The sequence below is a fragment of the Eumetopias jubatus genome, unplaced genomic scaffold (assembly GCF_037043125.1).
Source record: "Eumetopias jubatus isolate StellerSeaLion01/CBP00866 unplaced genomic scaffold, mEumJub1_p1.0 scaffold_4, whole genome shotgun sequence".
NCBI classification, from domain to species: Eukaryota; Metazoa; Chordata; class Mammalia; order Carnivora; family Otariidae; genus Eumetopias; species Eumetopias jubatus.
The window spans coordinates 82,318,743-82,345,294 of NW_028274810.1; the positions used below are offsets into that span (position 1 = coordinate 82,318,743).

At 56.7% G+C, this 26,552-nt stretch overlaps 2 protein-coding genes across 2 annotated transcripts; one reads left to right on the plus strand and one right to left on the minus strand.

The window, feature by feature from the left end:
- Positions 1-3,956: 3,956 nt before the first annotated feature.
- Positions 3,957-8,722, plus strand: TMEM54 (transmembrane protein 54). The gene is made up of 6 exons (XM_028113965.2): positions 3,957-4,071; positions 5,046-5,239; positions 7,430-7,489; positions 7,623-7,811; positions 7,948-8,082; positions 8,479-8,722. The coding sequence occupies exons 1-6, from the start codon at positions 4,056-4,058 to the stop codon at positions 8,551-8,553; spliced, it is 669 nt and encodes a 222-aa protein (XP_027969766.1). The 5' UTR covers positions 3,957-4,055; the 3' UTR covers positions 8,554-8,722.
- Positions 8,723-9,532: 810 nt separating this feature from the next.
- On the minus strand, positions 9,533-14,577 carry HPCA (hippocalcin). The gene is made up of 3 exons (XM_028113964.2): positions 14,200-14,577; positions 9,802-9,907; positions 9,533-9,683 (listed from the first exon to the last, which is right to left on the minus strand). Exons 1-3 carry the CDS (start codon positions 14,575-14,577, stop codon positions 9,586-9,588), a joined length of 582 nt encoding a protein of 193 aa, XP_027969765.1. The 3' UTR covers positions 9,533-9,585.
- Positions 14,578-26,552: the final 11,975 nt, after the last annotated feature.

A 26,552-nucleotide genomic window follows, 5' to 3' on the forward strand; every position in this document is an offset into this window, starting at 1 on the left:
AGGAGAAAGCAGGTGAGTGGGTTTGGAATAGTGCTTTTCAAATGTGAATGGGTGCACCCGTCACACACCTCAAATCTCCCCTTTCCTCCCCAAGTCCAAGTCCCGGCTTCAAATTCCTCACCCAGACCACGGCACCGGCCTTCAGATGCTCAGCCTTGTGGTGCAGGCTCACTGGACAAGCGGGAACTGAACTGAAGGAAAGAGAATGAGCCAGCAGCCTCTGTGAAGTCAGGGGATGCACTGGGAGGCAGAAGCCAGGCATGCTGCAGGAGGGGCCCTGGTGGGACCCTTGAGGCCGGGGTTTCAGAGGGGTCCATTCAAGCTGTGGCCCCGGACAGCACGATGGGGTCCCGATGAAGGTCACTGAGGAGGTCGAGGAAGGGTGTCACTTGCACGGATGAGCAGGACATTAGGACAGATCACCTGACAGAAATTCTGAAATCCAAGTCCTTGCTGGATGGAGGGGGGTGACCGGGAGGGCACTAGGTTAGCGAGACGAGAAGGGCTGGCAGAGTAGAGCCAGGTGGCAGGAGTCTCAGAGAGGGAGAAAATGACATACGTGCACAGGAGAAAACCCTCCAAAGTGTGAGTGGTGGGCGTCCGTGAGGGCAGGGAGGATGGTGGGTCGTTCTGATTTCTTCTTTACTCTTTCCTGTTATTTCCTCCAAGTTTCCTACAATGATTTTTTTTTTGTAGAAATGTAAAAGATGGGGGAAAAAATACAAATAACAAACGCCTCCGTTCACAGCATCTAGAATCTGCCATCGTAAACATGCCCAAGTCCCTGTGAAACCCCCCTCCCCTCAGACGAGCACGATCAGCCGTTTTTTTTTTTACACACATGTACACACACACCTATAGGAGGTTTGTGCACATGTGTATACACGTGTAAAACAGAAGACAGTAGGTTTATGCCTGATTGATTCTTTTCCATGGGGGCAGTGTTCGAATAATCAGGGGAAAGGAGCTTTTTGAAGGTGAGAAGGACACACAGGGACAGGGACAGAGGGGCCGGAACCCCCTCTCCGGCGGAGGAATCCCCAGCCTTCAGTGCCGGGCCGCACCTGGCTGCTAAATGTTCCAGGAAGAGGGGGATTACTACTTTTATTTCTCTGGCCAGGTTTCTACCCATTCTCATGTCTCCCAAGTCATTTACACCTCAGAGGTCCGGGAGGCAGGGATGGCACCCATTATCCCCATTTGACAGATGGGGAAACTGAGGCCCAGGGAATGGCAGGGAGTTGCCAGGTTGTCACAGTGAGTTGGTAGAGGACAAGGGACCAGAGCTTGGCCTACGTTTCTTTTCAGAAGCCCAGGCCGGTGCACAGAAGGGGTGGGTAGAGGCAAGGAACATTGGGTGGCTTGGACTTTGGCCACTTGGCAATAAGGAAGAAAAATGGAAATAAATTCAGGCAGCTAAGGCTGGGCCAGGTCTGGGGAGAAACAGATGGGCAATTCACCTCCTCAGAGGTGAGAGCAGGCCCATCCCTGGAGGCTGGGGCTCCCCTCCCCACTGCCCCACTCCCATGGTCCCTTCCCCCACTCAGGAGCTTTCTTCACAGGTACACAAGGCTCAGCCCTACCACTGATACATGCTGTGTGATCTTTTTTTTTTAAGATTTTATTTATTTATTTGTCAGAGAGAGAGAGAGAGAGCACAAGCAGGGGGAGGGGGCAGAGAGAGAGAGGCAAAAGCAGACTCCCCGCTGAGCAAGGAGCCTGACGTGGGCACTGGATCCCAGGACCCTGGGATCTTGACCTGAGCCAAAGGCAGACGCTTAACCGACTGAGCCACCCAGGCGTCCCTGCTGTGTGATCTTTGAAAAGACTTTTACCTGTCAGGGCCTCAATTTTCTCATCTTTAAAACAGGGTAATAACCTTGAACTTAGTATTGTTCCAAGGATGGAGAGAGAGAACCCTCATCTATGCATCTGAAAGGAGAGACACTTAAGAGGTCTGGGTCCCCAGCCTAATTCCCAGAAGGCCCAGTTGGACTCAGTGTCAAGGGAACTGCCTGACACGGGTGGACAGGCCACATGCGCTCACACACAGGAGATTTGGCATTGGCTTTGCAGGGACCACATGGGCTCTCCAGGGCAGCCCCTGGGAGGTGGCCTGTGTCAGCAGAAAGTTTTTGTGGATCAGGGCAGGGTGGTAGTGGTGAGGGGGCCTTTTCTTTCTCTCTTTGTAACAAAAGCTAGACCTGAATCAATGTGCATTGTACGACCCCATGTAAAACAAAAAGCAAAAATCCTTCCCTCCCTCTCCTTGGGGCCACCCCTCTCTCAGTTGTCACTTTGGTTTATTGCTTGCTATTCGGAACAGATCGTCCATAACCATCATTAAATGCATATCCATCTTTGCACTTTTTGGTGTGTCTGATAAAGACCTAGAAATTGAATTGCTGGGTCACAAATACAAGTGTTTGACCACTACAATGCGGAACAGTACTGCCCAACTGCCCTGCTAAAATTTTTATGTCTAAGGACATAAAAATTCAAATGCCAGCCTGGGAGGGGATCAGTCCAAGGGCTTCCTGACCTGCTCGCATCTTGCCTTCTGCCCTGAGAGTCTTACTCCCCACTCTGCCCCTACTGGGCACGGTCCCCCCTCAGCAGATAACGGTGAAGCATGTCTGCTGAGGGGTTATCAAACCAGCCTGCGGGACTCTGGCCATCTGCCAACACCCCAGGCGGTTCCCCAGCCCCAGTGTCAGATGGCTCCGCTCCCTCCTTTGGCTCTGTGTGCTGCCCAGGATGTCCGACACACAGGGTATACTGTTGGCACCAGTACGGATGTGCAGGAAGGGCACATTCAGTGGACATCGGTGCTCCCCGCAGCAAGCCCCCCCCCCCCGGGCCTTTAAGGCCATTGCCCACTGGGCTGGGGGTGCGGACCATGAACTCATGCTACCCAGATACCACAGAAGTGCCTCCCAGAGGCCTGCTCCGAGGGCCAAGAAAGCCCAGGGAGACAGCCACAGTGCAGCCACACTGGGGAAGACGGGCTCTGGGACCTGAATGGGAATCTGGGTGCCCCCCTACTCCAGCACTTCCCCAGCTGGGTGTCCTTGGGTGAGTCCCCTTCTAGATGCTGAGGAGGAAACAGGGGAGGGCAGGGGTTCATCCTGACACATTAAAGCCGCTCAGTAACCAATAGCCAGGATAAGTAAACCTCCCAGTATGGGTTCCTGCGAGGTCTGCACTTGAAGGTAGAGAACTTCCCAAGTGTTTTCCTGTCTCATTTTTTGTATCTCCTTTTGTCTCACCACAGCCTTAAAGGACAGCATTTGTTATCCCTGATTTTTCAGTGAAAGAACAGAGACACTCACACACACACCCCGCCCCCACGCCCCAAGACAGAGAAATAAAGCGCCTTCCTCAGCGTGGAGGACCGAAGCCTCCCAGGACAGGTAAAACTAAGATCCAGGGAGGGAAAGTGATTTGCCTGAGGTCACACAGTAAGTCAGGGACAGACTCTGGTTCCCCAAGCTGTGCTCTTGTACCACCACGGCTGCCCCTCCCCATCTTCTAGAAAGAAGTAGATTCTCAACCTTCACCCTGGGGGCTGCCCCGTGCAGGCGCCCCCCAGGTCACGGTAGCCACAGCCCACGCGCACACGGCCCCCATCAGGAGGACGGTGGCTCCTCGGAGCCTCAGTGGTCATCTGTGTAATGGAACCCCGGCAGAGGGGTGGTCTAAGGGGGCGGGGGGAGATGCCAACGCAGGCGGCCCGGTGGGTGGGGCCAGCGCCGTGACTCAGCCGGGCGGGCCAGGAAGGGCTGCCCAGCCGGTCCGACCGGCCCGGGATGCAAACGAGCCGCCAGGGCCCTCCCGGGGCTGGGCCGCCCGGGGGATGACGGGAAGGGAGGCCGGGCCGGGCGCCGGCGAGCCCGCGGTTCGGAGCCGGACGGAGGCGTGGCGCGGGCAGCGCGGGCAGGGGCAGGCGGCGGGCCGGCGCGGAGGCTGCGGACCGGGATGCAAGTGCGACCCCGCCGGCCGCGGCACCCGGAGCCCCGCTGAAGCGGCCACGGAGAGCCCGCGCGGGAGCCGAGATGTGTCTGCGCCCGGGTGAGCTGCGGCGGGACGGCCCGCGAGGCCCCCAGCCGCCCCAGATCCTCCCGCGGGGGCGGAGCGCTGTGGCCGGAGCCCGGAACCCCGGGGTCCGCGCCGCTTTCTCGGCGGGTCACTTGCCACTCTCGGCTTCGGTTTCCCCAGTAGGGAGGTGGAGGGAGGAGGGCTGCTGGTATCTTCTCGAGGTGGGGTAGCGCCTCCACCCCTCGCCCCCACTTTCCTTTCTTGCGGAGGAAGGACCCCCAGGCGGGAGGAGGAGAGTTGCTGGAGAGAGCAGCAAGGGGGAGCAGAGGGAGAGAGATCCGGGGCCCAGAGAGTTCTGAGGCTCCCTGCTCTTTCACCTCCTCAGCCTTGCCAAAGGCTCCCACTTCCAACCCTCCGCTCCTCCAACCAGGCGGGGATGGAAGGGCCTTTAGCAAACAGGATCCAGACAAAGTGGGACCGATGTGTCCTCTCCCCTCACTCCTTGGGCACAGTGATACTGCTCTTGGGCATCAGACGGACCTGGGGACCCCCCACTCTCTAGCCAAGAGACCTTACGAACCTCAGTTTTCTCATCTGTAAAATGGGGATGGTAGACCACCTCCTAGGACTACTGTGAGAAGGAAGTGAGCTCCTAAGAGTGAAGTGCTTACCACTGTGCCAACCACATTGCTAAGTGCTCTAAGAATGGTCACTTAGAGAGGCCAGGACTGCCCTGAGACTCAGTCCAGGGCTCTGGGCACAGCCCCACACTGGCACGGGATCTCCGGTTTGACCGAGTCTTGGTCCTAGGATGTTGTTATTGTTCATGAGCCCAACCCTGAGCCAGGTGGTGTCTGGGCTGCCTGGTAGGTGGGTGGATGGGGTGAGGTGGATCAGGCCCCTGGGACAAGTGTTCATTACTCCTGCCAGGGCCTTGGTGTTCTCCTCTGCCAGAGGCTGCACCGTACCCCCCTCCCCTGTGGCCCTGACGTGGCTGTCCCCCACAGGTGGCCTGAGTGTGGAGGACTTCCGGAGGGTGCTGATGAAGACAGGGCTGGTGCTGGTGGTGCTGGGTCACGTGAGCTTCATCGCAGCCGCTCTCCTCCATGGCACCGTGCTGCGCTACGTGGCTGGCCCGCACGACGCTGTGGCCCTGCAGTACTGCGTGGTCAACATCCTGTCTGTCACGTCTGCCATTGTGGTATGGCCAGGCCGGGAGGGGGGCCGGTGAGGGGAGTGGTGGGGGCTTGAAGGGTCTTTGATGAGTCCCCACCCCGAGCCTGGGGTGGGCAAGTACAGCCCCCCATGCCCTCTGCTCTGCCCCTTACCAACTGGACAAGGCTCTCACCCTCTCTCTGTACCTCAGCTGCCTTGTCTATAACATGGGGAAGGTAACAGTGTCCACCTCAGAGGGTCCCCGTGAGTATTAAGATCATCCCCATAGGGGCACCTGGGTGGCTCAGTCGTTAAGCGTCTGCCTTCAGCTCAGGTCATGATCCCAGGGTCCTGGGATCGAGCCCCACATCGGGCTCCCTGCTCCGCGGGAAGCCTGCTTCTCCCTCTCCCACTCCCCCTGCTTCTGTTCCCTCTCTCGCTGTCTCTCTGTGTCAGATAAATAAATAAAATCTTTGGAAAAAAAAAGATCATCCCCATAAAGTACTTATCCCAGTATCTGATGCCTGGGCAGTGCTCACTACTGCGAGCTAGGATTATTATGACAAGAGGGAAATAGTCAAGGCAGTGCTGGACAGAAGGAGCATCAGCTCAGCTGGGGAGAGTCCAGGAGGGTTCACAGAGGTGGAGGCCCCTGAGCTGGGTATTGATGGCTGAGTAGGAGTTCAAAGATAGGCTGTAATTACCATAACCCAGATAGGAGGCATGCTGGAGCCGGCAAGTAGGAGAGGAAGCTGGGATGACATTCCAAATACAGAGAATGGCAGAGGCAAAGGTGTGGAGGTGGGAAAGGTTAAGATCTATTCTGGAGACACTGAAAAAACCAACTTGGCAAGAACTCAGCATTAGGCCTGGTCTGTGGTAGGTGCTCAATTAATGGTGGCCATGGTTAGGCCTGGATGCCAGTACCTGTTTGAGGAATGCATGAATGAAGGGGCCTGGTATTCTCAAGGTCAGAAAGGTCTTTCCCACCTGTTAGCAGTATTGGCGGCAGCCTTGGGGCAACATCCGTACATCAAAGTCTGGAGTTCCATCTCTGCCACCTCCTGGCTGAGGGACTTGTTTCTGTCTCTACAAAGTGAAGCTCGAACAGCCTGCTGGCCCCAAGGCTTGGGTGAATGAAGATCGCGGGGCCCCAGCAAGCAGGAGAGTCTCAGTCAATGGGACGGGACGGTGCTGGGCCGCAGAGATGTGTGTGGCGTCCCCTAGCGTTGTTGTTACTGTGGTTCGTCCCTCTCACCAGCCTTGTAAGGAAGTCAGGGAAAGCGGAGAGGTGAGCTCAAGTGATCTCATGAGCTCGGGGTTAGGAGATCAGGGATGGGCGCCGGGCCACACCCCTTCAGCTTTGCCCTCATTCCCTCAGCTAATCCTCCCTGCTTCCGGCAACACAGGGCCAAGACTATCCCCATTTTCCAGACGGGGAGCCCACACTGAGGATTCACCGCTGCCCTGCTGATACAAAGAAACCAAGCTAGATTTGAAACTATTTGTGTCTGACGCCAAAGCTAGTGGCCTTTCTGTGAGCTCATCCTGCTGCATGGGGCTTGGCCCCAACAGGTTGAGGCACTTAACTTGTGTCCCCTTGGTGAATTAAAGACATTGCCGTCCCATCAGACAGCCTGCCTCCCATGGGCCCAGCACATAGAATTCTACTCCATAACATTTTCTCTCTCTCTCTCTCTCTTTTTTTCTTCTTTAAGTAGGCTCCACGCCTAACATGGAGCCCAACTCGGGGCTTGAACTCAGGACCTTGAGATCAAGACCTGAGCTGAGACCAAGAGTCGGATGCTTAACCAACTGAGCCATCCAGGCACCCCTACTCCACAGTTTTCTGACTTTTTAAAATAACAATTTTGTTTTTAGTTCCTTGCCAGTTGAGTTACTTAGTGTCTTCCAAAATCTTTTCCACTCCAGAGAGATGTGTCATATATATCCTGTGACATGCCCCTGCAGCCCTGGGCTACACAGGTGCCTGTTTGAGATACACAACTAGAAGCAGTGGGGAGTCACGGAAGGTTGTAGACAGGGAGTTACCGGGTATTAGAAACGTCTCTTCAGGGCTGGACCGTGAGGAGGCAGTGCCTCTGTGCAGATGGAGGTGGTGAGGCCAAAGCAGAGCCGGGGTGAGGGGCTGGGGGCTGGGAGGGCCAGAGTTAGCGCCAGTGGAGTCTTTGTCCGAGAGTGGCCCTGACCCCCTGCGCAATCTCCTTCCCCGCAGGTCATCGTCTCAGGCATTGCAGCCATCGTGCTGTCCCGCTACCTGCCCAGTGTCCCCCTGGTATGTGGCTCCTCCTGGGAGGGGCTGTAGGGGCAGCGGCCACCCCCAAGGGCCTGGCCTGCCTGGAGGGAGCAAGGCTGACCCCACGGGGGCCAAGCCTGACATCCATTGACCAGTGGCCTCCCCCATCCAGCGCTGGACAGTGTTTAGCTCGAGCATGGCCTGTGCCCTTCTGTCTCTGACCTGTGCTCTGGGCCTCTTGGCCTCGATCGCCGTGACCTTTGCCACCCAGGGCCGGGCACTGCTGGCCGCCTGCACTTTTGGAAGCCCCGAAGTGCTGGTACTGGTGCCCGACTGTCCCTTCGACCCCACACGCATTTACGTGAGTGCTTAGGCCCGGGATGGCAGGGGCGGTGGGGCGGGGGGCAAGGTGGGGGGAGACATCAAGGTGCTCATCAGAGGTGGGAGGGGTTCTTGGAGACCCCCTCCTGTCCATCCTGCCCCTTGTGCCCCTACAGAGCTCCAGCCTGTGCCTCTGGGGCATCTCGCTAGTGTTCTGCATGGCCGAGAGTGTGTTTGCTGTGCGCTGCGCCCAGCTCACCCACCAGCTGCTGGAACTGAGGCCCTGGTGGGGGAAAAGCAGCCACAACGTGGTAAGGCCTGCCACCCCCTCCATCAGTCCTGACTCCCCATGTTTCCGGGAGCCCTTGCTGGGGAGGGGTGGTCTGCCCCCACCCCTCTGTATGGGGCCCTTGCCTTGAGAAATGGGGCAAAACTTTTTTCCCCAGGACAAAAGGGAGCAGCTTGGAGGCTTAGAGAGGTCAGATCTCCCAGCTAAGACACACAGCTGAAACCTGGCTCCGCCAAGGGCCAGGATGAATCTTGGGGGGGGGGCATAATTTGGACTTAAACTGGGGGCACTCCAAGGGTATGGCCTGGCTGTTGTATGGGAGGGAGTAGTGATGCCCTTTTGCTCCCGACATCCTCCCAGCCCCTAGATGTCCTGGAGGAGCAGACCCAGACCCTGGTACCCTCTTGTGTCTCCGCAGATGCAGGAGAGCCCAGAGCCTGTGGAGGGCCATGACCTGCTGAGCTGCACCAGCTCTGAGCCACTGACCCTCTGACAGCTGATGCCCCATCCAGGCCCCATGACCACTAGGGCCCCACAACCCAGTCTGCGCTGTGACCAGGCCAGAGTTCCTGGAGCAGACCCCAGGGGGCTCACTGGTCACTCAGGGACCCCAGTAGGGCTTTCCACCCCCTCCCTCAGCTACCCAGCCCACTGCACTGAAATGAGACTTTATTCTGAAGTTATTAAAAAGAACAGAGATGCTCCACGTGGATGCATGCAGCAGGGGAGGGGACTTGGCCGGGGGGCCTGTGCTGTTTTCCCACACAGGATGCTGTGGGTGGGGCTCTGGGTGTGTCTGCCCATCCGTGGGCCTGTGTGTGTGTGTGTGTGTGTGTGTCTGAGAGAGGAAAAGCGCACAGAGGGATCAGTGGGTCTGTGTTCATCCAAGTGCTGAAAGGCAGGTGGGGGGGTTCATGGGACCCACAGCTGGGAGGCTGGAACCCGGAGGTTTTCCTTTTGCATCCTTGCCTCCGGGCCAGCAAGAGCGGTGGAACAGGAAGGGTTGAGGCCTTCCTGCAGGAAAGGATGGCTCAAGGAAGCTTTTTCCTCAAACCCCCACACCCCTGGAATCCTTCTCTCCTTTCCAAACGAAGACAGCCTCCTCACCTGGGCATGATTGCCCCTCCACCCTGACTGAGGGCTACAAGGGCGGGGGTGGGGGTTGGGGAGCTTGCCCGGTGGTTGGGGGGAGGAGCCCGAGGCTGCGTGTGGGTCTGGGGGCAGGTGGGGGCGGGGGAGAATGGTTAAAGTTCCCTCTGGGTGAGGGAGGGCAGATCCAGCCAGAGCCTGCGTCTCAATCCTTGCCTAAGGGAGATACCGCCTCTCGGATTGACGGTGCTGACCGCTTGCTTGCTTGGGTCTTGGGGGTACTGCGGGGTTCCCTTCTCCATAGACCCCAGAGTGCAGGCCCTGGGGGGAGGTGCCCGGTCTGACCCCCAGGCTGGATAGACACAAGGGAGAGGAAGCTGAGAGCCGGGAGAGGGCCAGTGAAGGCAGGGAGGAGGGGGAACCTGGGTCCTCTCGCTCAGAACTGGGAGGCGCTGCTGGGGTCGCACTGCAGCAGGCGCACGATGGACGGGTCGCTTTTGGCCCCGCGGATGAACTCCTCCAGGGACAGCTTGCCTGCGGGGCGAGGGGAGCAGTGATGGAGAAGGCGGCCGCGCAGCGAGGGGAGGCAGAGCAGAGCAGCGGTAGAGGAAGGGGGAGTGGCGCCCGCCCCGCCCCGCCCCTGCCCCCTCACCGTCGTTGTTTGTGTCCATTTGGCGGAAGATTTTCTCGGTCCTCTTTTCTGGGGTCGACTCGTCCTCCGGCATCTTCATCACGGACGAAACCATCTTGTAAATGGCCTGAGGGGCGGGAGGGGGAGGCAGGGAGTGAGAGGAGCCTGCCCGAGCCCCCCAGCCCCATCATCCAAAACCGCCCCCAGGCACGCAGAAGATTGCAGCTCCTCCTGGGTGAGGTGGAGAGGTGGTCACGGAGGAGAACTGGGAGGGCGGGGGAGGGGGGGTTCAGGAAGAAATGTCTGGGAAGGCTTCCCAAAAGAGGGGGCTATTGGAGCGGGCCCCGACCAAGTTCCCTTGGAGCGCAGGGTGGGGAAAGGCGTTGCTGGCAGAACAGTCTGCACGTACAAAGGACCGGCAGCGGGAAGCTCTGAGTGGGCACCGAGAATTTAGGGGTGTCTGAGTTGCAGGGGGCCAGGAGAGATGTTGGAGGATATCAGGGCCCAGATAGCGAAGAGGCTAGAACACTGGGCGCCGCGGGCTCCAGGCTAAGTCCCGGCTTAGCGCTGCCTTTCTGAAACTTCGGGGCTCTGGGCGGCCCGCGCTCGGGGGCCTGCAGGGGGCGCTGGGCGGAGGAGGTGACATTGGGCTGCGCTGCCTCTGTGGCCGGCAGGGGGCGCAGGGCCGCACTAAGGGCTGGAGGGCGCGGAGCAGCTGGGCCCAGAGGGGGCGGAGACGTTATGCAAATAAACTCAAATGAGCATCTGCCAGGGGCGGGGACAGCATGCAATCAGTTGAGCCCAGAACTGCAGCTGCCACGTGCAGGATCTCTGGAGGCAACGCGAAGGAGGGTATTTGTGCTAAATGTACACAGAACACGTAGGGCTTGGCCTATGGGCTAGGCTGGGTCCCAGCGCCCCAGAACTCAAGGACTAGACCGATCAACCCAATCTTCCAGCTTTTTGCTACTGACACCTCCGCCAAGAAGCCTCCCTTCTCCCATCCCAAAAATTTCCCTTGCCTTAGATCTGGCTCCAGCCTCCGTACTGGTCTCTTTCCCTCAGGTCTGTCCCCCATGCTGTTTCTGAAAGCTTTCCAAACACATCTCCACCGCCACGTCCTCAGCCCAATGGGCCGCCCCCTCGTTCCTGTCACACACACAGGCTTCCCTCCAGGCCTACCGTGCACCCAGCTCCTTCTGGATGCTGCCCCACGCTCCTTCTGCTGCCTCCCACTCTTCCTTGGGACGCAACTTACATGGCACTTTCTTCCAGGGGCCTTCTCTGATCCCTGCTGGGTCAAGGCCCATATCTGGCCCAGAGTCTCCTGGGCTTTTCCTTTGGGGACATCTCTCTGGAAGTAATTTTGCCTTTGTAGGATTGCTCCTAGTCCCCAGCCTACAGATGAAGATCATGGACATCTAGCTAGTGCCCATATCCTCAGAACTTAGCACAGTGCCTGGCATCTGGCAGGGACTCCACCGTTTAAAAGCCTTTGGCACCTCTCACTGCTCTATCAAGTCCAAACCATTCGGCCCTAGGAACTCAAGGTACTTGGCACTCCGGTCCTTGCTGACCTCTCCATCATCAGGCCTCCCCCGGTAGGTGACCCTGCCATCACCAAACACCTCCACGCCTTTCAGGTTTCCCAGATTGGATAGCTTCCACCTGGGACAGTAATACCAGCTGCCACTTATCAGGCATCTGCTATGTGCCAGGTACTTTACACGCATTATTTCTCAACTTCACAAGAGCCCCGAAAAGCAGGTATCAAGATCCCCATTTTCCAGGTAAGAAATGCAGGCTTGGGAAAGGAGTTGACGCCAGAGACTGAATTAGAATCCGCTCCTTCGTAGCTGCTGGATAGACACTCGTGGGTGCTAATGACCAGCAGGGACTTTGAAGGAAGATGTACCTGGAGTGGCATCCTGGTTCCACTAATCACTTTATCGGACAAGTCCCTACCTCTGTGAGCCTCGGTTTACTCACGTCTCCCTCATGGGGCCTGCCTAGAGGATTGAATGAGACAGTGTGTACAGTTGGAATAGTAGCTGGCTAGAGTAGGTGGTCAGGAAACAGCAGCTTATATTATGGTCATTACTCATCCACCACATTCTCAGGTCTTCCCTGCCTTTCAGTCCCCTAGACTCCCAGATGCCAACAAGCGTGGGCTGCACACTTGTTCTCTCCCACCAGAGTAGGAGCCCCAAGAGGCCGAGATGCGGTGTTTTCCCTTGCAATGTGCCCACCACCGGACCACAGGGTTGGGTCCTGAGAAGGATGGGCGAGTGACTTAGAGAGTCACTGCTCCGCTCATGACAGCCCGCTCGTGGACCTCCTCATTAATTGTCTGGAATTGCTGTGCACTCATTGTTTCACTGGAGCCGGCATGTAACTAACCAGTCACTGGCGTTGGCAGAGCTCTGAGCTGGCCATCTCGGGGCCCGTGGCTGCCATAAAGGGAATTGGGGCCTAGGTAGCAGAGGCCGGGCAGGAAGGGGTCCTGAGGATGCCCAACCAATGAGGCTGGCTTGACTGATGTCTTGGGCTTGGTGCCTCCAATAGGGCCGAGATTTACCAGTATATCCCAGTGCCTCCAACAGGGCCGAGATTTACCAGTATATCCCAGTGCCTCCAACAGGGCCGAGATTTACCAGTATATCCCAGTGCAACCCCAATAAGTGGTAAAGCGTCAACATCCCTCATATTGGTTGGTATCCAGCTGCTGCCCGATCCCTGAGTGATCTTCCATCACCCCGCCTGCCCCAACCCTTCCACCAGGACCCCCAGAACTTCCCACTAGCCATCAACTAGAGAGTTAATGCCCGGCCCATGGGAGTCACAGACAGACATTAAGGCTTTACCCCTACCAATAGGCACAGGGAGGGCACTACATCCTACTCTAGCTCAAGAGAGTGGACCGCGATGCTTAGCAAGAGAGAAGCCAAAGCAAAAATCCAGGAGGGACTGGATGAGATGGAAGGGGAAGCAGCCGAGCTGAGGGACCAGAGGCATAGGATTCAGAGAGGCAAAAGGAAAGGGAGCAAGCTTGTGCAAAGCTGTGTGGTGGGATTACTCGGGGCATATCCCCAGGATGTTGAAAAGGCCCTTCTGGCTAGAGTAGAGAATGCGCAGAGAAGACAACAGTAACTGACAACTTCTAACATTTACCAAGTAACAATTATATGCTGGACCATCTGCTCGAGCCCCCATCCCACTCTATACCTGGTGAAGTGGGGGGGCTAACACCCCCACTATCTGCATGAAGAAACACAGGCTCAGGCAAAAAGTGAACTAAGAACTGGGTAGGTAAAATAGAACCAGAGCCCTGACGGACTTCAATAACAGGTTGAAGAGATGGGCACTCTGGAAGATTTCTGAGGTAGAGCTAACCTGTGTTACACTTAAACTTGTACTAAGAAAAGGCATTCACATCAGATCCCTAAATCTCCCTGTGAGGTCGGTATCATCATCCCCATTTTACAAATGAGAAATTTAAGCGTTGAAGCCAACTCCAGAACTGGAAGCCAGACCCCTTTCCAGGGGCAGCTCTGAGTAGTGGCCAGCTTGAACTTAACTCCACTTACACGCTCTGTGACCTTGGGCAAGTTACTTCACCTCTCTGAGCCTCATGGAGTTACGGTAAGGATGCACTGGCTTGTGGTTATAAACATGTCAGTTAGTACTAGGCTCTTAATGGGCCCTCAGTCAGTTGAAAGGTGCCTGGGTGTCCCGATGGAGAGTGGACGGTGGAGCCAGGTGGTCCACTCATGGGCTGTGTGGCCTTGGGCGAATGTCTTGACCTCTCTGACCATCCGTTTTCTACTGAGTAAATGAGGATCAATGAAACATCACTGGCCTGTACTCTGAAGAAATGTCAAGTTTTGAAAGACAAAGGCTGAGGAGCTGTTACAGATTAAAGGCAGCTAAAGAGACATGACAACGAAATGCAATGTGGGATCCTGGACCTGGGTAAAAGGGGCTATAAAGGACATTTCGAGACAGTTGGCAAAATTGGAATATGGTCTGTAAGTTAGATAATAGCATTCTTTCTACATTAAACGTCCTGACTCTAATAATCATATTATGGGTTATGTAAGAGTATGTCCCTGTTCTTAGGAAATATATCCTGATGTAGTCGGGGTTAGAGGGTCATGTTCAGAACGACAAAGCAGTATATGCACACAATGATAAAGCAAATATGGCAAAAGTTAATTGGTGAATCTGGGTAAAGGGTATATGGGAGTTTTCTGAACTTTTCTTAAAACTGGAAATTATTTCCTAATGGTTGTTCAAATGGGTCACAAGAGTAGCACCTGCCCCTATCTACCCACAAGGGCAGCTGAGAGGACAAAAAGGGATGGCGGGTGCCAGTGGCCTGGCCCTGCGCCTGGCATTCTGAGGGGCCCAGGGGCCCACCTGCACGATCTCCAGCATCTCCTCGCGGCTGATGTAGCCGTTGCCATCTAGGTCGTACATGCTGAAGGCCCACATGAGCTTCTGCTCCAGGCGGCCGCGCGAGGTCACGCTCAGCGCGATGATGAACTCCCGGAAGTCAATGGTGCCGTCGCTGTTGGTGTCAAACGTGCGGAAGACGTGCTCGGCGAATTTGGAGGCGTCGCCATATGGGAAGAAGTTGGCGTAGATCTTCTTGAACTCATCCACGTTGAGGATGCCTGTGGGACAGTCCTTGAGGAAGCCCTTGTACCACTCCTGCAGCTCCAGCTCCGAGAACTCCGTGTTCTCCCGCAGGTCCTGCAGCATCTCCGGCCGCAGCTTGCTGTTCTGCTTGCCCATGGCCGCCAAGCCAACTCCCACCTGGGTCCCCGAGGGGGTCAAGGGGTAGAAAGGAATGGTCAGGCCCTCTTGGCACCTTGACACCACTCCAGAAAGGCCCCCAGACCCAGCCCCCCGGACTCTCATCTGACCCGGGGAAAGAGAGGAGCTGGCCCAAAGTCTGCATCCTGCCTCTGTGATCCACACCATCTCCCCAGACCTTATACGTTCCCAGGGAACAGACCAGGAGACAGAGGAAGGGAAGGGGGCTCCCATTTGCTGATGGCCTGCTCAGCACCAGACAACGGGCGGTCACAGGTGTATACCATTTCACCCTCACCAAGTGAAGTCTGGGGATTAGCCCCACTTTACAGATGAGAAGGTAGGCTCAAGGAATCGAGGTGACCTGGTTCAGGTCATGCAGCCATGGAGTGACAGGACCGACTCCCAGAGTTGCCCAGGGAGGTGCAAAAGGCCTTCTGGTCCTCCCCCCTCCCTCCTGCTCCTTCATTGACTCATAAATGCCTGCTTGCTACAAAATACACCTGCAGCCCAGACATTGACCACACACATGTGCCTGACAAAGGCCAGCACAAGGCATCAGAGCCAGACCACCTGGGTTTGAATCTCAGCTCTGCCTCTTACCAGCCAGGTGCCCTTAGACGAGCTCCTTATACTCTCTCTGCCCCATCTATAAAGTGAGGGTAATAGTACCTACCTCATTACTGTGAGGATTAAATGAGTTAATACATGTGAAGCACTTAGAATGATGCCTGCACCTCTATGTGCCACTTAAGTGTTAAATAAAAATGATTTACACAGACCCAGATGCCACAAGACTCATGCACGACAATATACAAATGAATACACACACGTATTATGCTCCACAGCTCACCAAATCCACACACTGGCTTCCATGCCACTCACCTACCAGCCCACAGCCACCCATGGGTCCATGCCTCCACACATGACACCATTCCCTCCGCTCCACAAATCACATGTTCTGACACAAGGCACCACTCACGAACAGCTCCCTTACCCTGTGCATCAAGACACCAGCCCACGACCCCACATGTCTCACACATGCCATCACAAGCCAACTCCCATGCTGACACCTCTCACATGGCCAGCTGCACGTGGGACCCTCAGGCACCTTTGCCATCTTTCTTTTCCCAGGGGTGCTTCCAGGTCCCGGGAGAGGGAGCTGCAGCCCTTCTCAGGCCTACTAGGGGACTCTCGTCCAGAGAGAGCCCTGGCCAGCCAACCCTCCCCTAATACTTACCTTTTCATGTAGGAGGTTAGGGTGTGGAGGGCTGAGGAGAAGGCAATGGAGAGGAGACAGCCAGGCAGTTCCAGGCAGGGATGGAGGGGTGCATTCAGGTGAATCCCTCCCCCCAGCTTGGCGCTGGGAGTGAGACAGGGTGAGGGGGTTCCTTGTGTGTGCATTTGCACGAAGCTCTGGGCACATGTGGATGAGCATGTGTGCGAGTGCTTGTGCTCATGTATGCACGTATGCCCCTGGTTTCTGCATTGCCTTTGACTCCCGTGTGTTTCAGTCTATATATGTGCATGTGACTAGGAATGCACCCATCACAGTATGAGGGTGATGTGCCTGCATGGCCATTTGGGGGGCTTGTGTGTGTCCTCAGCAGTGTGTCACATACATATTTTTGTAAGTTGGTGACCCTCCTTTCTAAAGCAGCCTCTTCTGCCCCAGACTGAGGACCCAGTGAACAAGTGTGTGGGAGGGGACTGAGGAAATGCGTGGGGCTGAGGCGGAGGAGTGTGTCCCTTAGTCCCCTCCTCAAGGTCCAAGGAACTGGGTCATCGGGGCGGGGGCAGAGAGATGCACTGAGCAGGAGAGATCTTCCAGTGCCCCCTCCTCCCTGCCATCCTCAGAGCGGCCCCTCCCAATCGGGAGACTTGGAAACGAGGGTGGTAGGAGATTCTGTTGTCTCCGCAAAGACCCCTCGTCCCCCAAATGGGAAGGACCCACAGCTCGACCTGAGAAACTCACCCCGGGGACCGTCTCCAAACCTCTCCCCAGCTCTCGCCCTGAGCCCACGCTTCAGAGCGCCGGGCGCGGGGCCCCTCCTGGAGGGGGCGCTCCGAGGCGGCCGGAACGCGACTCCTCCCGGCTGGCCCACTCGGCGGTCAGGACCCTGGAGAGCGCCGCAATCTTCCCCTCCCGGCAGCCCCCTTCTCACCCTGCGCCCTCGGAAGCAGGCTTCCCGGGAGGCGCGGGAGCGGCGGGGTTGGAGAGGCTCGACGGGGTCCCCTCCCTCCGGGCTGTCCCCTCCCCGCATACCCCAGCCCCGGCCGGAGGGGCCCCCACTCACCCAGCGACGCTGAGACACCGACTGCGCAGGGAAGGCGGCGCTGCTGCGGCGCGCGGCTGCAGAGGCGGCCGGAGGGGCGGGCGGGGGGCGGGGGGAGGGACTGCCAGGGAGACGCCCCGCGGCGTTCGCCCGGAGCCCCTCCCCTGAGGGGTCCCCGTTCCTCCCCTTTCCCTCCAGCCCCCGGGCGGGGGGCGGGGGGAGCGGTGCGCTTGACTCCGCCCCCACCCCTGCCCGCGAGAGGGAAGGGGTTGCCCTCACTTCCCTGGCCCCCTCACGAGGGAGCGCCCGCCGGGAGAGGAGGACAGAGGTCTCCATCTCCTCAGCATCTCGACTCAGGTAGCCCAAGTGGGGTCGGGGGGTCAGTGCCCAGAGACCTCTTTCCGAACCGGGGACAACCCCGGCCGCGCCGCCCGCCTTCCTCCCCCATTCCTACCTGGGCGCGGAGATGCACTTCCCTCCGCGGGCGGAATCCGGAGCCTGGGCGGTTCGATAGGCACCCTCCCTACCCCCGCGCCTCAGTTCGCGAACTAACTGAGCTGGGGGCTCTTCCGCGAGGGGGCAGCGCCCACTCTTCCAGTCCGGGAGGTCTTCTCGGGGCCAGACACGCCCCCTACCCTACCTCGGCCTTAGAGAGCCCCGCCCCCATCTCCTGCCCACCGCCCCGGATCTCATCCTAGGACTCCTCTCAGAATGAATCCCACCTCCCAACATTGATCTAAATTGCTCCTCTCATACCCCCCTCCATCCTCCGCCTCTGGTCATATGTGAAGACTGAGGAGCAAGCATCTCCAGCCTGGGGGGAGTTCTGAAGTGCGTGGGCATCTCACACGTAGACAGGACAGCCCTTCTCCAGAGTCACTGACCCCCATGGCAGCTCCTCCTGCCAGGATGGGGGCTGCATCCTCCTTCCCCCAGCTTCTGCAACAATCCCCACATCCTGAGCTTGAATTTTGTCCTTTGTCTTTAGGAGGTGGTCCTTACTGTCTCCTCTTCATAAGTGAGCAACCTGAGGTTCAGAGGGGTTAAATGATTTTTCCCGCGTCTCACAGCTGTTGAGTGGAAGACTTGGACTTGAGTCCATATGTCCTCATCCATTCATTGCACAAATATTCATCAAGCACTATTTCTGTGCCCAGCATTGTTCTAGGCAGTGGGGTTACAGAAGTGGGCAGTAAATAATGGACAAAATATACTAGTCAATCCTATGATATATTAGATAAGTGTTTGGGGAAAAATTGAGACAGGTGTTCAGAGGTTGGGATGGTGGCTGTGCTTAGGACCATTCCAAGGACTTTAGATTTTATTCCAGGTGAGATGGGGCTTTGAGCAGAGTGAGCATCTGACTTTCAGGTCAAGCCTACTCAGGCATTTTGTAAAGAACAGGCTTTGGGGAGTGGGGGCCAGGGTAGAAGCAGGGGGCCGCTTCAGGGAGAGAGAGATGGGTCTGGTTACTTGGAAGGTGAAGGCACAGCATTTGCCTTCTGACTGGATAGCTCCTCCCAGCTCAGTGGCAGCTGCTGGGAGGCCCCTGGCTCTCCAGGTCCCAGACTGAGCAGTTTAGGTGATCAAAGTCTAGCCTTAGTCCTTTCTGCTCGAGGATGGAGGAGGTCTCAGCTGGAGGAGCTGGGGAGCCAGGCGGAGGGGTGGGGGGGCAGTTGGGCCCTCTAGAACATCAGTTCCTCTGTGTGCCTTGGCTCTGGTGTTGGGACCCCCAGTGGAGGCGTGAGAGACGCCAGACATGTGTGGGTGATTCCCAGCTGCCTCCGGTGGGAGGACCTGGGGGCAGGGAGAGACTTGCCACTCAGCCCCCACCCCAGGTCCTTGGAGTGACAAGCTCCCTCCATCCTCCCCACTAGGCCTGGAGAGCCTTCCCTGTTTGGGGCTGGATGCATTCACTGCTGGGGCTTCCCCTCCCACTCTCCCTCCTTCCTCTCTCTCAGCCTGAAGCCAGAGAATCTTCCCAGCCTGGTCTGGAGCCTCCTCTCCATCCTCGGGAGGTCTCAGTTTACCCTCACAGGGTGCTGCTTAGCCACTATCTCTGCTTTCTCCCACTTCCCCACCCCAGGTTCACCTCCTCCAGGCTGACTTCTTGGCTTAGCCCCTCAGGAGCCTTCCATCCCCATTGTTTTTCTTCCCTGTGAGGGTAACTTTGTTGCCCTGCCCTCAGGACCTCCAGTCTGAATCCTGTCTCCCCAGGAGATGGGCCTCCTGAAGGCAGGACCATGTCTTCTCTCCCTGGAGGCCTCATCTCCCTTGGATTTTCCCTGCACCTGGAATGAGTAGGGTAGATCTGGGGGCAGAGTTTGGATGCGGGTAAGCTCTGCACTACTTCCCATCAGTCACCTTTCCCCTCTTGGAGGCCTGGGAAGCACTGGGAGAACCCCCTGAGCCAAAGCAGAGGGCTTAAGACTCCCCCACACTGCACACCAAAGACCCTTGGCCCAAGACCTAGTGCCCTGAGATATAGCCCAGGATAGGGGGCCAGAGGGGCAGCTGTCAGGAGGCCTGCCTGGGTCCCTCACTTCTGGGTGACCTGGAGCAAGTCTCTTCCCCTTTTGGAGCAGGGAGGTTAGACAAGTGATCTGGGTGCCTTGATATCCCCAGTCGAAACCCCTGACCAGAGTACTGACAAGACGGGCCTCATTTACTGCCTCACAGACCCCTCACAGGCCTGAAATTCTGGGCATGAGCAGAGTAGAGATGAAGCCCGAGTGGCTCTGGAACCCTGTAGGTTTGAAAGGCTCTATGAAGGCCTATTATGGGGGTGAGGGTGGCGGGTGTCCTTGCTGATGATGCTCACCCCCTCTCAACCCAAACTGAAGCATCTAGGAGGGAGGGAGAGGCACAGCTTAGGATAGATGCTGAGTGGGGTCATTAAGAGAACTGAGCAATGGGCAGGACCCAGGGGGGTTGGAAGAAAGTGCAAGTCCCAGGGGAGGGGTGTCCCCAGGATCTGAGGAATGGGACTGGGGTATAGAAACCAGAGGTGGCTACACCCTTCTAGCACTAGAGAGGGATGCCAGAGAGAGAAGCAAGTGGGGGATGAATGGAGAGGGGACTGCCTATCTCTCTCTCTCTCTTTTTAAGATTTTATTTATTTATTTGTCAGAGAGAGAGAGAGAGCACAAGCAGGGGAAGCAGCAGGCAGAGGGAGAAACAGGCTCCCCGCTGAGCAAGAAGCCCGATGCAGGACTCGATCCCAGGACCCTGGGATCATGACCTGAGCCGAAGGCAGACGCTTAACTGACAGAGCCACCCAGGCATCCCGGGAATGCCTATCTCTTGAGCACCTACTATATGCAGAGTACTTTGCATGTATCATCACCTCCTTTGATCTGAACTAATCCTGAGGAGTCAATAATGTTACTGCTGGTTCACAGATGTGGAGACTGAGGCTCAGGGACGTCAGGTCACCTGCTGGAGGTAATACAACAAGAAAGTAACAATGCCAGAATTTGAACCCAGTTCCATGTGACGCAGGAGCCCAGGCTCTCCTCTGGAAGCTCTCAGTGGGGTAGGTGGAGGCAGCCCCTCCCCAGCCCCCTCAGAGGCACAGCCCCCACCCTCCCCTCTTAGGTCCCAAATGGTTTGGAAAATCCTGATGGGAGCAGATGGTGAGGACAGATGGAAGGAAAAGCATCTCAGGGCTGAATTACACAAACAAACATTGATAAAGTGATTAAACCTCAAGCCACCCCTTTCCAAAGGGCCCTGCCCACCCCAGCCTGGAGCACCATGGACCCAGAGGTGGGGCCCTGGGGATCTCTGCATGCCCCAGTCTCAGCCCAACTGATCCCAGCTTCTGCCCACCCGCCCCTCTCACCACCCGGGGACCGCCCCCGGACCAGAGCCCAGGGCGGCAGAGCTGCCAAGAGCACAGCCCGGGAGGGGGAGGGGCGGGTCTGGCTGTTCCCAAGGGAGCTGGGCCATGAAGAACAGAATGGGGGTGGTGGGGGTGCTGGGAAAGTCCTGGGAGCTGGGACTGCAGACTTGAAATCAGGGTGGGGTGGGGTCCCTCCAAAGAGCTGCTGGGCCAACCTGACCCACTCCCCACCCCCACAGTGGAGGGGGGCAAGGCCATTCACCTCTGGAAGGTTCGGTCGGTTCCTTCATCTATACAATGGAAATGATAATATTAACGCCTCCCTGAAGGGGCTTTGTGAGGATTGATGAGAGGAAGCCTGTACTGTCTGGGACACTGGGCTGCACACAGCTAATGTCAGCTCCAGGTGGCGAACTGGTGCTGGGCGATCAGGAAAGCGGGAGCTGGTTAGAAACGGCCCCTCTGCAGAGCAGAAGTTTGGGCTTGAAAGTCCTGCCTGCAGAGCTCCTGAGGTTGCTGGGCTCTGTGGCAGCGGGATGGCTGCAGTGCCCTCAAGAAAAGCACCAGCTCCCTCCTGGGTAAGCGCGGCTCATCTCTCAGCCAGACTCAGAATCCAGGACCCGAAGGTACCCCTTTGCTGGTCCCTCACTGTGAACCTACAGACAGCAGAGGGAAACAGACCTGGGTTCAGATCTTGACCTGGCTCCTTCCCAGCTTTGGGAAAGTTGACAAAAACAACCCCACTCACTCTGGCTTCTTTCCAGCCACTTCCCGGACTTGCTGTCAGAAGCCTAGAGGCACCTTAGACTCAAGCCAACCAGCATCCAACTCATGGCCCTCCACCCAGCCTGCCCTGTGCCTGGGTCCCCTCCAGGAACCCCTCCCTCCTCTCCATGCCACCCCTCCTTCCTTCCCAAGTCAGAGTTCAACCAAAGGATGCCTCTCAGGCGTACCCTGTCCTCTCCCCACAAAACCTCCCGTCCCACTCCCTCCTCTGGTGGCCCTGTATTGTCGCCTGGTCCTCTTACAGTTCCCCAGCTTTTGGTTTCTCCACATCTAATCCCCTTCCTCCCTGCTTAATAACCTTCCATGGCTCCCCACTGCCTACCAGAGTAAGTGGGCATTGGAGACTCTCCATGACATGCCCAACCCTTGCCTCCCACTTCAGCTCCTACTCTCCACCTGCCTCTGATAACCCCCCTGAGGTCCAGCACCTCCTCTACAGATGGCCAGGATCTGCCCTACGCTGAAGAAGGGATCTGGAGCCAAGGCTGGGGGAAGGGGGCTCCCTGACCCCCAGATCCCTGCATGTGGGTTTTAACCTAGGTGGGGGTGGGGTGAAGTGATGCAGGCAGCTGGGGTCACATCCCAGCCACCCCTTGTCTGCACAGTATTCCTTCTTCCCTCTGCTGGTGAAAGCAACTCTTAGCTGGAAGGGCCTCAGGCTTGATGGCTTGCCTTAGGTCCCCCATCCAGGCCCACCCTTTTGCCCCCTCCTCAGATCAGAAGTGACCCCTTTTGTGACACCTTTTCTGGCAAATAAGCATTTGGATCTTTCTTACACACTTTCACTGCATTACACATTCTGTTTGCTCCCGCAGCTCCTCCTGGTGTATCTCTGACTGTTTGAAAATAGTTCCTGGGGTCACCGCAAAGGGAACGGTCACTCTTGGAAGTGGGGTGAAGGGCAGGAGGCTGAGTGTCCACTTTTAACTGTATACACAGTTCTGTGTACATGTCTACAACCTGTGTGCATGCACTCAACCGCATCTGAGACTTGAGTCAAAATGTAAAGAGTCAAACATTTTTTTTAGGTTTCTTTATTTAAGTCGTCTCTACGCCCAATGTGGGGCTCAAACTCAGGACCCCAAGATCGAGAGTCACAAGCTCTTCTGACTGAGCCAGCCAGGAGTCCCCAAAAGCATTTTTTTAAAAGTCCTCCCCAAACTGGGATCTGTCTCCCAGAAGACTTATAGCAGCCCAGCTCTACCCTGGGAGGTTGCCCAGGGCTCATGGCCTCATGAGGACTCTCCCCCTGCCCCTCCCAACCCAGAAGAGTGGATGGATTCCCCAGTCACCTCGGCAGCATGGCTCCATGGCCTCAAGGACTGCACACATGCTGCAGGGCTGGGCCCCCAGGATTGGGGGCAGCAGACCCGATTCCAGCGTGGTCAGCGGTGTTCTCCTGGAGCTTCCGTTCTGCTGGGATCTTCCTCCTTCCTAGAGCTGCTGTGAGGAGCCCACAAGACACCAGAGAGTAGTGCACGTGAAAGAGGCTGCCCTGTGACACTGCGTGGCTCAGGGGCGCACACTCATACAGCCTGGAGGCACCTGCTCTTGTCCCCATTTTATAGACGAAGAAGCGGAGGCACAAAGAGATGGAGTTCCTCCTTGAGACTGTGCATGGGACCCAGCTCTGTTTCTGGAGCTCTTTCCAGTGGGCCAGGATGCCTTGGAGAAGTGTGGGCTTCCCAGAGGGTTCCAAGGGACCCAGAGTCCCACAACCTAACCCCCAGGGGCTGAGGTTGCCATATCCCAGGAGCCTTGTGCTCCCGACCTGTCTCCCTTGCTGGGAAGACTGGGTCAGCTCTCCTTTCTGGCACCTTGGGCTCTCCCTGGAGCCGGGGTTTGCCTCTTGGTTTCCATAGTAACAGTGGCCAGAGGGGTCTCCCGAATCAGTGCAGGGATGCTGCACGGGGACCTGCAAGTATGCACGCGCCCTGGGAATCACTGGGATGGACGGCCTTAGTTACAAGCACACAGACGCACGCATACTCACACACACACACACACACACTTGCACGTGCACACACGTCCAATGCACATGTGTGCACACCCGCACCCCTTGTGAGCACACATGCACAAGGTGCCCGCTAACTGAGAAATGGATCCGGACATGATCGTAGCTGACATCACCCACTCCCAGAGCCACCCTGGCCCCCTCAGGCACAAGGAGGGGCTAGGGAAATGAGGGACTTCTACTTTATAATACTCACTGCTACCTTTATAGATACTTACTGTGTGCCCAGTGCTGCATTTTCCTTTTCACGTATAACCCCTGCACAATGCCATTCTGAGACAGGCGCCCAGGGAGGAAACAGTCTCAGAGAGGTGGGGGGATTTGCCACAGTAGGTGTGGGCCAAGCCAAGGCTTGAGTCCAGGATTGTCTGGCTCCTACCTGCCCCCTGAGACCTGTTGGTGCCTGGCCTATGGTCCCTTACCTGGGACCCACAAACACAGATAAGGAAGCCTGGCAATAGGTGGGACAGGAGCTGAGGCCTCCCAACTAGAATGCCAGTGTTCCTGGACTTACAGCCCTGGGTCATCAGATTCCTTCTCCAGCCCCAGTCATTCTGGAGACTGGGGAGTGAAGGGAGGTCCAAGGGACAGCAGGGACTTTCCTTCCCTGTACATCTCCCAGTCAGGAGACAAGGAACTCTGAAGAGCAGCAAGACCCACCAGGAATCTCTTGCTGGTGAAGCTCCCTGGGTTCCACTTGTGAGCTCCCTGCCCTTCGAGCAAAGGCAGGGATCCAGCAGCTGATGTCCTGGCTCCCCGACCTCATGGGCCTTTCAGGCAGACCCCTTGGAAGTGAGGGAGCTTGAGTTCAGAGGCCCGACCAGCCAGGTCAACCTGAGCAAGGTGTTGGGCTGGGGGAGCATCGTCCAGGAGGGAGCTTTCAGCAAGAGGATGTTCTGACAGTGCAAATGGGCTGCTAAGGAGATAGTGAGCTCCCTGTCACTGCAGATATCCCAGATCAGCAGGTGCTGGTGCTCCCTGCTTAGGAAACTCAAAACAAACAGTGACTGAGTCTTGCATCATTGTCATCATCATTGTCTTTGTCATAGCCACCCCTGATTGGGTACCCTTCGCGTCAGACACTTGAAGATATGACTACCGCTACTGCTAATAAAAATAGCAGCCCCTATATATCCAGCCCTTATGTGGCTGCTCTTCACTGTCTCCTCACAGAGACCCGAGAGACGGGCGCTATTGTTAGGCCCATTTACAGATGAGGAAGCCGAGGTTCCGAAAGGTCAGTAAGTCGTGCACGGTGCAGGGACAGCAAGACCTACGTTCTGCCTCGCTGCTGAGTCTCTGGTCTGCCCACCTGACAGCTGGCCTCCAGGGCAAAGCAGGGCAGCCTCCCCCAGTCAGGGCTCCGGGTTCCTGGAGCCTTTCCTACTCTGGGCAACATTGGCTTCACTATGGCCAATGAGGCGCCCTCTGCTGGCCATTCCTGGCTCTGCAGAACCATGTTCCTTCAGGCCAGGGAAGGCCCTCTAGTACCTGGGATGAGAGAGCTCGGCCCGCCCTCCAGCCTGGGACCCTCACTTCAGATGGTGGTACCTGAGGTCACCCAGCCGGTCAAGGTTGAGCTGAGGTTGGAGTCTAAGGGCCATCTGATTCCCAGGCTCTTGTCCTTCCGCCTCTCCCTGGTAGGAAAGAGGTTTTACTCCAGGTGCCTTCACTTCCTATTGTAGCCCCCTCCTCATCTGAGCCCCTAAAACAGGGCCTCTGGCCCCACTGCTCTTGAGGGATCTTGGGGAACCATAGTTTGTAGCTGAGAATCTGTCTCCAAGGGTAAAACGGGCCCCCGGGTTTGAGGCAATTTGAGGCATGGAGCTGCCCTTGACTGGCTGTGTGAGGTTGGGCAAGATTCTTAACCTTTCTGGGTGCTGTCAGATGGAAGTTGGTTCCTCTGTAGATGCTGAAGAACTGAAGAGATTTGAGGAAGTCTCTTTTGCCCAATCAGAAAGGCTCGACTCGCCCCTTACAGCACACCAGCTAACATTACCCCACCCAGCCATTCTGTACCCCAGCACTCTATCTTTTTCATAGCCCCTGAGAGTCTCCGAAGGGATTTTACTGAGTCATTAGCTCACTGTTTTACCTCTCCCACTGGAATGTGAGATCCATGAGGGAGGGAATCTTATCAGCTTGATCACGGCTGTGCCCCCAGGACCTCGCTGAGGACCTGGTACTTGTAGGTGTTCATACATACTTGTTGCATGAATAAAGCCCCTCCCCCAGCCCAACTTCTCTTGCAGCTTGGAACAGCCTTCCAAATCCAGGGCTGTTTTTCCTGCTCCCATCACCACAGCCCATGAGCTTGTAGCAAGCCCTCTTAGCCCTCCCTGTCATCCTCCTCTGTCTTCCCTGCTTCCCCCCACAAAGATTCCTCTTTCCCTCTGCCCCTTTCCCCTCATATGACTAATTCCCACCTGACTCTCAGTACTAGTTAGCTTAGGCGTCACCTCCTCCCAAAAGGCCTCCCTGCTTTCCTTTTAAATTAATGCCCCCTTCTGACCTCTTTAGATCCTTGGTGCCTCATGGTCCAGAGGGTCGTGTTCTCTCTATTTTAAACATCTCTCTCTACCATGGGAGCTCTCCAGGGGCTAGGACCGATCCGGTTCATCACTTTGTCTTCAGCACCCAGGCCCAGGCTGGCCTGGCCCAGGCACTCAGGAAACATTGAGTTGGGCTGGTGTCATGACTGCTGTGATGGGGACTTTGGGGATTGGGCAGGCCAGACCAAGGTCTCCCATGGCAAGCCACTTCCTCACTTGGAGCCTCAGTTTCCTCATCTATAAAATGAGTATAACAATCTTGACTCCTCAGCGTTGTGAGGATTCAAAAGAAGCATCTCTCATGTATGTAATGTGCCAGCACATGGAAAATATTTGGCGAGCGGTAGGTCCCTTCCCTGGTGTGGTCTTGGGCCCAGGCTTAGCAACTGCCTCTGTAAGCCACAAGCCCCTGCTTGTACATCCTTTAGTGAACCCTGGCCCAGGATCCGTGCCCTAAGGATCCCTCAGAGGTGAGGGGAGGG